Raw genomic sequence first — 13,382 nt, forward strand, 5'->3', positions numbered from 1 at the left:
CCTGTCCATGATCTGTTACCTGGGTAACAAACGAAGCATTTGGGAAAAATAGATGCTATTTTTGAGGTTTCAGTAACTACTGTTCTTCCTAACAAATCATTTTATCTTGTGGGAAATAACATCAATGAAGAACTTGGATTGTACTCACTTTATTAACACAGTCTATACTCACAATTACACTTACATCTATTTAATTCATGTCAGGTCAAACAAATGTTCTAAGCGGTCCCTCTTTTTTTTTTTTTTTTTTTTATTTTCCAGGTTTCTTGAGTACAGGAGACCAGGCTGCAAAAGGAAACTATGGGCTTCTCGACCTTATACAGGCTTTAAGATGGACTAGTGAAAACATTGGATTCTTTGGTGGTGACCCCTTGAGAATCACTGTCTTTGGATCAGGCGCTGGGGGTTCATGTGTCAATCTCCTGACTTTATCCCATTATTCTGAAGGTAACCGTTGGAGCAATTCAACCAAAGGTATTAAGCAGGTTGCAAATTTTGACAATTTTGGTGTCTGCATGCCACCATTAGTAGTATGTGATGCTCTGTATATATTTCTCTGTTCAAACTCAGCATTAGGTTGAACTCAAGGACTATTTAAAGCTATGTTTCTTTAGATTTCTATGCATGTTTAAATTTTTGTCACACATTTTTCTTTGTCTTCTGTGTAGCGTGGTAAAGATGCCCTTTCAAGTACACTTCAGAATAGTCAGCATTAGAGTTATTTTTGTTTCTTTCAAAGGGTGATTTCAGAGAAAATCATGCAAAGATATTCACAGTTCTGTCCTCTCTGTTTATTCAGTAATCAAAATCAAAGGTTTTTTTCTAACACAGGGATTGTATAAAATCTATTTTCGAGATAATAGACATTTAAAGCCCTTTATTAGTATGAAACCAATGAAGCAGCCATAAGCTAGTTTGTCTGGAAACATGTGATTTCACTTGTCTCAGGAGAGAATGGGTATTTCATTATTTTTGCATGCATGTCCCAAAATTGTCAAAGCATCAAGGTCAGTAGTGGAGCTTTTGATTAAAAGGAAAAATACATTTTCTTTTGTGCTTTTTCCTGTTTTCAACTCCAAAACTTTTTTTTCCCCTAAAGCTTGGCATACCCGCATATAGTACTGAGGCTGCTTAAATCCATGAAATATTTTTCTTGTTTCCATTTGCTGGCTTTGACATCCCAAGTGTCTGTCCAAAGCTCATCTGGTTGTTCTTTATGGGCTTCATTTTACCATGTGTTTAATCACCCATTTTGACTGCATTATTAATTTGAAATGTCTACAAGAACAGAAGTTTTGCCAAAGAAGTCTGCAAATTATACACTATTATTTATGTATAATAGAGAGGACAATAGAGAATATGTATCAATACAAAACATCTTTTATTTTCTACTTCGTGTCATTTTATATATAATGAACTTAATTATTCACTGTCAAGTGTAATTCATGAAGCATCTTAAATTGTAATAGAGTTTTATTATATGAGCACCAGATATACAATGTTATAGATATCAAAATATCATAATGAAGAAATCCAAAAGAACAGCTAGCCATTAAATGAGTATATGTATATGTATATGTATATGTTTATATATATATATACATATATATATATATATATACAAAGAGAGTCATGTATTACTAGATTCTGATTTGAGATGACAAAGTGATGCAGCTGAGAACATTTTCAATGTTTGAATCCATTACTTAGTCAACTAGCACTGCTCTTCAATAATTGACAGCATAGTGAGCGGTTATGGCAAAAATTTGAAAATGTTTATTGTAGTCCTTAAGAAAATTTATATATATCTGGCCAGAGACATGGACTTAGATCTGCTCTAATCCAAACACATCTCCAGAATGAGCTGTTTTGTCTTGACCTGGAGGTGCTGAGATCTCTTGAAATTGTCTGGCTGATTCTGTCTCTAGTGAAGACACTGCTGTTAAAGGCTGTACACTCCATAAAGAGATACAGCCATGCTCAGACCTGCATCAACCAGGAATCGATTACATCTTGCATACACTTACCAAGCATTCTCACCACTGATAAAATAAATGGCTTTCCCAATATCGCCTAAGTGGCAACTTCAGGCACTATTCAACACAATGTTCATTATACTTTAAATCTTTTTGGCATATTCAGCTAATGTCATTGAATTCCTGAAATGGTAAAGGATATTACAAAAATTATCAGGCTTCCTTTAGCTATAAAATTATTATTTATAAAATATTTGCTTGGGCAAATGTTGACACTATGTATTTTTTAAATTATTGGTATTTTAGTATTTGTTGTAACATATGTGTCTCTACTGATCTAAAATACATTCATAAAGATGTCAGAAAAGAACAAATTTGAATTAGTATTGCTTGACTTTTTGAATATTTGAGTCAAGTTACAGAAGTTTTACTATATATATGTGTGTTTAGAGAAAAATCTGAAACTTCTAATTGGGACAATGCTTTAACACCTTTGTATAAAGTTATTTTCTCGTCACATATAAATAATTTAGCATATTTTTAACTGAACTACAGTTACATCTAAAAATTGACATCAAATAAAAAAGAAAATGGATAAATTATATTTTTAAAAGCAAATTTGTTTAGACAATCCTCCAAAGAATAGAAAACCACATTTGCACATTTCAGTGGCATGCAGCTCTTAAACTTTATATGGGGTCAAAATTCACGTTTTTAAAAAATGAAAATAAGTAAAAAGTAGTTGACCATTTATGTTTCATATTTTATGATAAACTATAGCAGTATACATTTGACAGTGAAAAAAATTAAATCTACCCTCACCAAAGCCTTTTGCTGATTTTTTTCTTTTATTTAATGAAGACACTTGAATCATTATATCTTCTTCTGAAAGATGAATAATCAGCCTACTATGTCTGACATGAAGATCTTAGAGTATCTCTAAAGTTATATTTTGGTGTGTGTGTCCGTAGGGTCATCTCCAGGGTATAAACAAATATCTGGCCCAATAGTTATATGCGATTTCAATTATTTTCCAAATTAAATCTGGTTAAAACAAACACACTTTTGTAGAGGCTGAAGACAATCAAATTAAGTGATATTTCTCAGACAGACAATACCAAATCTGACGGGGAGTCGTACAGAGGATTTGCTCCATCTGTTTGCTATTGATAATATATGTGGTTTTATGCTCATTGAAGAAATTATTTGCTGATTTTTACAACTAGTATTTACAACTTCTCCCCTCCTTTCTCGCTGCCTCTTGAGCCTGCAAAATTTAGACCTCTTCATAAAGCAGATGTCACTCAACACATAGGACCTAAGTCTGCATTTCTGATTCATTTTACCCTGGAGATGACTTTGTATGCCATATCTTAGCAAAAAAAAAATCTCTCTCTCTCTCTCTCTCTCTCTCTCTCTCTCTCTCTCTCTCTCTCTCTCTGTGTGTGTCTCTCTGTCTCAGTCTCTGTCTGTGTCTCTCTCTCTTTCTCCCCCCTTTCGCTCTCTCTCCCTCTCTCTCTCTCTTTCTCTCTGTCTCTGTCTCCCTTTTGCTCTCTCTGTCTCTCTGTCTCTCTGTCTCTGTCTCTCTGTCTCTCTCTCTCTCTGTCTCTCTCTCTCTCTCTGTCTCTCTCTCTCTCTGTCTCCCTTTTGTTCTCTCTCTCTCTCTCTCTCTCTCTCCCTCTCTCTCTCTCTCTCTCTCTCTCTGTCTGTCTCCTGGGATGTATCTAGGTTTTTATATACATGTCTAAAATATATTATTTTGCTGCAGCATTTTTCAAGGTCATCTGAAACTCTTTGTTGATTTTCCCATAGGACTTTTTCAACGAGCAATAGCTCAAAGTGGAACAGCCCTTTCCAGTTGGGCTGTTAGTTTCCAACCTGCAAAATATGCTAGAATGTTGGCCACAAAAGTTGGCTGCAATATTTCAGATACAGTAGAGTTAGTGGAATGCCTCCAGAAGAAGCCTTACAAAGAACTTGTCGATCAAGATATTCAACCAGCCAGATACCACATAGCCTTTGGACCTGTGATTGACGGTGATGTAATACCAGACGATCCTCAAATACTGATGGAGCAAGGAGAGTTTCTCAACTATGATATAATGTTAGGAGTTAACCAAGGGGAAGGTTTAAAGTTTGTGGAAAATATAGTAGATAGTGATGATGGTATATCTGCTAGTGATTTTGACTTCGCTGTTTCCAATTTTGTTGATAATTTATATGGATATCCCGAAGGCAAAGATGTTTTGAGAGAAACCATTAAATTCATGTATACTGACTGGGCTGACCGGCATAACCCCGAAACCAGAAGGAAGACCTTACTGGCTTTGTTTACAGACCATCAGTGGGTGGCACCAGCTGTAGCAACAGCAGATCTTCACTCCAACTTTGGTTCACCCACATACTTCTACGCTTTTTACCATCATTGCCAGACAGATCAGGTTCCAGCATGGGCTGACGCAGCCCATGGAGATGAGGTTCCTTACGTACTGGGAATACCCATGATCGGTCCTACCGAGTTGTTTCCTTGCAATTTCTCTAAAAATGATGTGATGCTGAGTGCAGTTGTAATGACTTACTGGACAAATTTTGCTAAAACTGGGTAAGTACCTAAGGAATGAAGTTTAGTACAATTTTAATGAAAATATTCTTTTAGTTATTTTTAAAGTGCAAATTGTGTCTAAATAATTTAATGGATCATTCAGCAATATACCAAAATTTTATTCAACATTAATTCTATATTGTTGTATCTCTAAAACTTAGGTCTTTATTAATTATCTCTTTAAATGTTTATTAAGACATCTTTATTGCATTACTCAATAATTAAATATGCTTTGGGTTTTTTTTAATTATACAGGATATAACATTGCTAATTATGTATCTCAAAATATACTACTGCACAGATTTTTCTAGTTTGTAATACTGTATGCTCTTTGGTCCTTCCAATTTGAGGTAGGCAAGTCAAGTATAAATAATTCCATTCTCACAAAAGGAACCCAAGTGTCTATGAACTTCATATAAATACTCATATGTCAGGTATATAGCAACAGTAAATCAAATCTTTATCTGCCAGTTCTAAATCCCAATTCTGTCCCACTTTTCCATGCCACCTCTCCTACACTGCCTATGCAACAACTCATATATGTAAATATTTAAATAATTCATAGAAGTCTTTGAGCAGATAGTAGTTCACCACTAAATGGGCAGAGAGCAAAGAATGTGAACCTTACATACCTCTCATCTACCAATCTGCCTGTAAGGAGATATAAATGTCTAAAGTGACCCCAGTTAAAGTTAAAATATAACAACCTTGCTAAATTGCCGCTTCAATTAAACTAGAAGAATTTTGACTGAGAAAAAAAAATTGCTTCATAATTCCTTTTTTTTTTTTTTACTAGTGACCCAAATCAACCAGTTCCTCAAGATACAAAATTCATTCATACTAAACCCAACCGCTTTGAAGAAGTTGCATGGACCAGATATTCCCAGAAAGACCAACTTTATCTACATATTGGATTAAAACCAAGGGTTAAAGAGCATTACCGAGCCAATAAGGTAAACCTCTGGTTGGAGCTGGTACCTCATCTGCATAATCTCAATGACATTTCTCAGTATACCTCGACCACAACGAAAGTGCCATCAACAGACATCACTCTCAGACCTACGAGAAAAAATTCTGTATCTGTCACAGCCGCCTTTCCCACTGCCAAGCAAGATGATCCCAAACAGCAGCCAAGTCCATTTTCAGTGGATCAAAGGGACTACTCCACAGAGCTGAGTGTCACTATTGCAGTCGGAGCATCACTGCTTTTTCTGAACATCTTGGCCTTTGCAGCTCTCTACTACAAAAAGGATAAGAGGAGACATGACGTTCATCGGAGGTGTAGCCCTCAACGCACTACTACCAATGACCTGACCCATGCCCAAGAAGAGGAAATCATGTCTCTCCAAATGAAGCACACTGATTTGGATCATGAATGTGAGTCCATCCATCCACATGAGGTGGTTCTGCGGACCGCCTGCCCCCCAGATTACACACTAGCTATGAGAAGATCACCTGATGATGTCCCTTTAATGACACCCAACACCATTACCATGATTCCTAACACTATACCAGGGATTCAGCCCTTACACACATTCAATACATTTACTGGAGGACAGAACAATACTCTGCCCCACCCCCATTCCCACCCCCATTCACATTCAACAACCAGGGTATAGCCAGATAAGAGAAACAAACTATTTTTTGATGGATTACAGTAAAAGATTACTGAAGATTCCTTGGCTTTCAATCTACAAGACTCTCACTATTTAAATAAGGAGGAATATTGTGTGAATATACATATCAACAACTTGGGGGTTTTAAAAATATGAATTGTATATATATATAACAAATCAACTTTAAAAACAAATTGCAGTTGCTTGAAGCAATTGCTCTGAATGATACTTTTCATTCACATTCAAGAATTAATTTTTTGAAGATTTAAGTTACATAATGGAATTAGGCATGTGGAACACCAAACAGGAAAGAACTATGTCTGAAATATAAAAAAATAAAAATTTAAAAACAACTATGAATATGCACAAGGGACACACCAATGGAATGTCAGATAATTTTCACCAGTTTTTATTTGGAGCCGTTTTATTGTGTAGACCATATTTACATATTTGGATAAGTACACAAAGCACCAATGCTGTTAATGGCCTTAGCAGAGGCTCATGCTGAAATTTGCCAGTAAAACAAAGAAGTTTAAAGACTGGCAGGTACAACATTATCACATAAGTGCTGTCAGTATAAAGTTGTGGGGATAAAGGAAACTGGATATTTTTAGCACGATGTGCATGATAATTTATATGCTTGGTGGCTGTGCTGCTGATTAAGCCGTAATTAAAATTCTTCTCATCCCATTGGAGTTTTTAATAGAAGCTTCCTCCATCAATTGGCAGAACCTAAAGAAGATTTTAAGGGGCCAAAATAATTACAGTAAAATAAATCACAGTAGTGTCAATAATAGGATTAGTTACTAAAGGTATTTGAAGAAACTATAGATATGATGATGAATACTTGCTGATATGAATCCCAGAAAAAATTCTTATTTTAATATTCTTTTCAGTTCCATATAAATAATTTATAAAAAGATATAACCCTAATTGGACATGTGTTACAGGATCAACAATTTGTTGTGGTTTTTGTTACTCTGTATTTTGTCCCATTTGGTAAGGTGAAGTGTGTCCAAAGCATTCCTTGCAACAGTCTTCTATGCTATGAGGGTGCCCCAATATTATCATTCTGATTACAGTTCTCAGTTAATTGATTTACTCATGTTGCATGACAAAATGTTTAATAATAGTAATTCGATATAAAGTTATGTCCCGCTTCATATTACTTAACTTTCTCACTGAGGTTCATTCACGGAAATTTACTCACCTAGTCTCAGTAGAGTGCAACATAGAACAGAACCTAAGAGGGTTGACACCTGGGAGGTTTTAGTCTTACACATGTGTGTGATTTTAAACGAATTTCTAAAGTCACAGGAAACTCTTCATCTCCCTGTTGTTTACCAATAAGATCAGTATATCACAGACCTTTCCAAATGTTTGTATATGTAATCAGATGTACATTTATATTAAAAAAACGAGATGGACTTAAAGAGCACATCCTGACAAATACTTTCTCTCTTACCTGTACTATATTTCTATTAGACTAAAGTTATGTGATTTTTTTTTACATTTTTTCAGATGACTAGCAATTTTGATAGTTTGTAAGATAATGCAAAGAACTTTCTCTGACAAACTAACTGCAGTAACAGAAACCTTTCTTTTCAGTTACTCTTTTTCAAGAATGAAAGCTTATTATACAAAAGAAAAATATTGTATACTACTTGATGGAAACAAACTTTGTACATCTTGGCCATGTCACTGGTCATTGCGTGAAATAAAGATAATCTGGATAATGACTATTAGTCAAATGCTAAGAGACATGATTTTTGCTCATTAAAGAGCTAAAATGTTTGTTGCTGTTTTGTCTTTTTTTAAAAAAACAAAAACAAAAGGAACATGATTGTCTCAAAGAGTCATTTTTCTAGACCAGTCGGTTTTTGAAGACACACAAGTAACTTCTACAGAAAATACAACCATGTGTTTAAAGTCACGTCTTAGCAAAGATGAAACATGTGAAGGTTTGACATTACGAATTTATAAATTCATGAAAAATACTGGCTTGTATTTTTAAGTACCCCTTTTGTGAGGGTGTTATAGAAAGAAAGTACCAATAGTTTTCAGTTAGAAACACAGGTTCCATTTTATGCACATCGGGGAAAAATATCTATTGGAAATAAATGTGATATTTTATGAAATAAAAATACCTAGGTTCATAATGCAAAGGTAATCAAACTATGATAAAGTAAAGGATAAAGGTTATCCTAAGAAGAATTTAACTGCTGAGAAAAACATTAAACTAAGACTAGAAAATTAAAGAAGTATTTCAAGTAACTTCTTTAATTATAATTTATCCCCCCAATTGTTAACTATTAATAAAATATAGACATTGCTCCATAATTTCAAGTAAATATCTCTGTTAGAAGTAAAAGTCTTCAAAATCCAGAGTGGTCTGTATTCAATTTTTGCTTGATGTGGTTATGTTTTTAGAATGTGAACTGCCAATGTAAACCAATAAAAAGAAATGTTTAGCATCTGAAATACTGTTTAATCAGAATACTGTCTTTTACTATATTAATTAAACAAAGGGTAAAAACAGAAAGAGAAGTGCCAACAAAATAAGATGTGAATGAATGCTTTCATATACATTATTACTTCACTTGGAAAAACCAAGCATTTGATTGTTTTATTGATGCCATATTTCTAGCTACCAATCTATTATTTTATATCAATCAATCCAGTCTACCTGTGCATAACACTTCTGTCATCTACTTTATATTAATTTAGGGAAATAATTTAGGAAAACAAAGCATAGCCCCTACTCTTTTTTCTCTAAATTAAGATAATATCTGTCAAGATCTATTGATGTTTTCAAGTCATGTGGAAAAGTTGTGAATGAGTGTTAGCTGTTATTTTTTTAATTACAGCCTCTGTTTTTCTGAATGTAAAATGATGTCCCACAGTCAGCAGAATAACTGTTTTTAAATTTTATCTTTTTATTAGTACATGTTTGCAGTAAATATGATTAAATTTTTCATGGAAAGTTGGGAAATGTACTGTTTTTAAAGCTGAAACTTAATTTTTAAATGCAAGAAAAAATCTTGAACACTGTTATTCAGTTTTAAGCAGTATATTAAAATATATTTATTTAGATGATCATTTACTTTATGATAAAAATTGATCACCAAAATTAAAATACATTTTTGCCATTATATATTAATTGAGATTTTCTTGCCTTGGATTAAATTATAACTAAGCAAGGCTGTTTAGAATTACTATCATTAAGCCAAAATGATCTCTATTTCATTGATTTGCTGTTCTATAATTATTCCAAAATTTTTTCAAAACATTGACATTAGAGTATGAGATAAAAATATTAAGGTAACAGTTTTAATTCTTTCAAATTTTTATTGAACATATTGACTGTGAAAATGAGTACCGCAGATATTTAACAAATTTCATCAATTTTTATGCAAATTGAACATAATTTGGTAAAACATTACAAACATTCAATTTAGGCATATCTCAGCTTAAAACAGAGAATGGGTATAGATTGTACCATATTTAAAATTTGATTTAAAAATATAATTTAATCAGACTTCTTGATCTGTTCAACATTAAACTGCAACAAAAATTTTTAAAACTTTCACCATATGTAATACTAAGTAGGAAAAGATGGTGGCAATAATTTCATTACAGAAATTGAGCCAAAACTCAATTACTACAGCTGTAATGTATACTGTAACAACAGTTATTATACCTGTTGTCATAGTCATGCTGAGACACATGTTAATTATAGTAAAGAATATAAAGAATGTTGTAAATTTGTTCCAGCTTTAAAGACACTACTACACAGAAATAACTGGGATTCTTTTCTTTGGCAAGTTTCAGTGAAATGTCTTCACAGAACAAAATGACAAATAGAATTCTTAGGAAGCTGTCAAACATCACGGCAGCCCTTTGATGTTAGTAATTTTGTTTTCCACTGTGTTATTGGTTCAAAGTACTGGCCTTTTCCTTCATTTCTAGTAATTAGTTGTTATAGGCTATCACTTTTTAATGTCAGTGAAAATTAGATAATTTGTTATACTTGTGAAAACATGTTCCCAAATAAATTCAATTAATGGGCACTTCCCTGCTGAGATTTTGTTATCATTCATTTAATTATCTTGCCAAGCTTTACTGTTACAGCAATTACTTTATCTTTTTAGTCAATAAACTAAGGGAATGTCTCCAACAGCCTTATACCTCTCCTGCACTTGCTATGCTAATAACACACGCTTCAGATTCCATCAGAAGCCACTAAAGAAATTTCCTACTGATGTGAAACATTCTGTTGGCCAAGCTGATTCTTTCTCATAAACGTTGTGATTCAGTTTTAATCTGGCAACTTGCTGTATTTATATGAAGGCCAAAATCAGTTTTATTTGGTTATAGTTGTGGAGAATACAGATTGGAATGACCATGTGCAGGGCCTAAGTGCCTTTTCTTTCGTGAATTTTGTTTATAAGACATTTTTAAATTTACACGTTTGGATTAATTGATTTAAAAGATAAAATAGAATGACTATGTTATCCTTTGCTAATAAGACATTTTTATTTTGAAGTGCTTTCATCTAATTTGATTTTCATGATGTTAAATGGGTTCAAATGACGCTTTGAAAAGAATAAAGTTAACTTTTAGGAAATGATAATTATTCAGCTATCTGATTTTATGGTTCTTAAGGAAAAATTTACATCTCTAAAAACTTTAAATTTTTTGTATAGGTAAATTTTATTTAGAATTCTGACTTTATTAAGAAGAAGCATATATATATATTTCCCAGTCCATCCAGTGTATATTACATGATATATAGATAATCTTATATACCATGTTGTTTATATATTTATGATGGCTCATTCAGATCCATATATTTACAAATGCTATATATCTTCCTAAATACATACTAACATGACACAATTTAGTTCTTCATGGAAAGTCAAGCCAAAGTACTAGCAATTTTGTTGACACAAAAATCAAAGCTTTAAAGAAATTGTAAAGGTACAATAACAAAAGCTCAGCAGATGAAGTTAAAATAAAAGGAGCACTTTTAAATGCCACTTTCAGAGTTGGTATCTATAGTAGACAGAGGATTTAAAGGGATTTCATAGTTTTTGAGTCATCCTTTCACTGCACTCACATCCTTTAGGAAATTAATGAAACAAAGAGCCTAGTTTTGTAAAAAAAAAAAAAAGGCCATTGGGTTGTCATAATTCAAGTTGTGTTGGGACATCCATGGCTTTAATTAAAATGCATTTATTGCCATTAATAAATATAACCATGTTTTCTAAATTGTGTGTTGACTATTTTTAAACTCAGAAATAACGTGTTCTGCTTGGCACACACAAAAAACATTTCTAAGGTAAATGCTCCCTTGTAGCTTCTTTGTATAGCCTAGGCCTGTTCTAACTTGATAGGAACAATGATATTTTATGGTCTGTTTATCGCTGTGAATGCAGAGAAAAGTTTAGAAAGCGTAATTTGAGAGCCTGTCAGAACAGAAGAGAGGAAGGAGAAAGAAAGAAATGGAAGGAGGGAAGAAAAGAAGAAATTAAAAAATCTTTGATTTGAAATTTATTTTTCCCTACATCTAGTTTTTTAATAGAGGTATATACAACAGTTAATAAAGACAAACAGAAGCTTTAAATAAAACCCTTAAAATCATAGGTCTATTATCCATGGAGAACAAGATTAATAGCATTTTGGAAGATACACTAATCCTAATCCTTGATCCAAGTCCTGGTCAAATTGTCTTACTGGAAAGAAACAAAAATACTAGAGTAACGTATTTGAAGTCTTATACCTGCCTAATCAGTACCAATCATTAGTAGAAATCTACATGAAATAAAGTCCAAGATAAAAATGCATTAAGCAAACAGAATATCATATTACCAAAATTATGACTTAAAGATCATTACTCCAAATTAATAAACAAAAGAATTTTCACTGTTTTGCAGATCTCTGTGGCTGCATGTAGCTAGCGATACCAAATAAAGTAAATAGCTCAAAATTCCTTCTAAGTGGTGTGCATTATATAAGATGGTTATGTTTCCTAGAACTTAGTGCAATTTATATGGCTCCTTTTTTCACTACATTATTATATTTGCATATAATTTACAAAATGTTATTCAGAGTTTTAAAAATTTCCAAATATATTCTGTAGATGTTCATGTGAAAGCAATATTTTCAGTGAAATGGAAATTGAAGTCCATCCTGTTGCCCCACTTCCGGAGACTTGCCTCCAGTGAAAACATTTCTAACTCTTCTAAAATCCTTTTGATGCTCAGAGACCTTCCTCTGTGCTACAGGGGATTTTCCCAAGAATTTCTGCAGCCTCTATTTCAATTACTGTCGTTACTGTTCATGAGGAATTTGTGAAGAAGATTTAAAAGGTGGTCTAACTAACGAGAGCCTTGGGTATTGGCTTCTTTTTTTCTCAGGAGAAAAGAAGCTACTGAACACCATCAGCCAAGCGATAAGAGGAGTTACATATTCATTCTTCAACAAATGGTGCCCAGACAAGGTGGTGGGTGTTCGATACATGGCCAGCTCTATGACCAACCCATTAATAAGCAATTATTACAACCTTGGAATAAGTTCAAACATTTGGTCAGATTCCAGTCAGTTTCCATGCTCTCCTCTGCAGAAAATCAATGCATAATCCCCTGTTTATCTCTTTCATGCCTCAATATAATAAATATAAAATATATTCTTGTTCAAAGCAGCATTAGCTGAAATTTATTGAGAAAATCCATCAATCATGTCAGATGGTAGTTATTTTTCCAATAATAAATACAGCCATATCTGAAGCCATTCCATACTGAAACAAAACAAATCATGGCATAGTAAATGTCCAGCTTGACGTTTATCTCACCCAGCCCTTTAATCGTCTTCTACAGAGACTCTGTGTGGTTGTGAACCCTACCTTAGAAAAAATGGGTCTGAAATCTAGAATAGCTGAGTACATTATCAGATTTTTAAATCCCTCTCTTATATTGATTTTAAGTCTCCAATACATGAATTATTTTCAAATATTTAAGGACTGCTGCCATTTCATCCATGAGTCATTTTATCCTCAAAGCAAAACTCTTTAATATAAAATAGCGTAACTCTTTTCACCACCTCAACTGCTATTCATCAAATATGCTTTCCAACCTCAGTTTGTTAGGAAATAAAATATCTAAGATTAATCATGAGAAGCACCTAGGT

At 33.2% G+C, this 13,382-nt stretch overlaps 1 protein-coding gene across 12 annotated transcripts in view; it reads left to right on the plus strand.

Moving 5' to 3' along the window:
- The window catches only part of Nlgn1 (neuroligin 1), an 816,885-nt gene extending 806,621 nt beyond the window's left edge, over nt 1-10,264 (plus strand). For 9 of the 12 annotated variants that reach the window (XM_063229021.1, XM_063229019.1, XM_063229020.1 and 6 more), the window contains 3 exons: nt 262-474; nt 3,789-4,578; nt 5,375-10,264. In XM_063229021.1, the coding sequence (XP_063085091.1) occupies nt 262-474; nt 3,789-4,578; nt 5,375-6,197 (1,826 nt within the window). In that variant the 3' untranslated portion in view covers nt 6,198-10,264. The remainder of the gene's footprint in view (nt 1-261; nt 475-3,788; nt 4,579-5,374) is intronic. The other 3 variants (XM_063229023.1, XM_023564138.2, XM_063229027.1) reach the window with 1 other exon arrangement.
- The last annotated feature ends 3,118 nt before the right edge of the window (nt 10,265-13,382 follow it).

The sequence above is a fragment of the Cavia porcellus genome, unplaced genomic scaffold (genome assembly GCF_034190915.1).
Source record: "Cavia porcellus strain 051 isolate PalLab524CR breed Dunkin Hartley unplaced genomic scaffold, mCavPor4.1 scaffold_17, whole genome shotgun sequence".
Classification (NCBI taxonomy): Eukaryota; Metazoa; Chordata; class Mammalia; order Rodentia; family Caviidae; genus Cavia; species Cavia porcellus.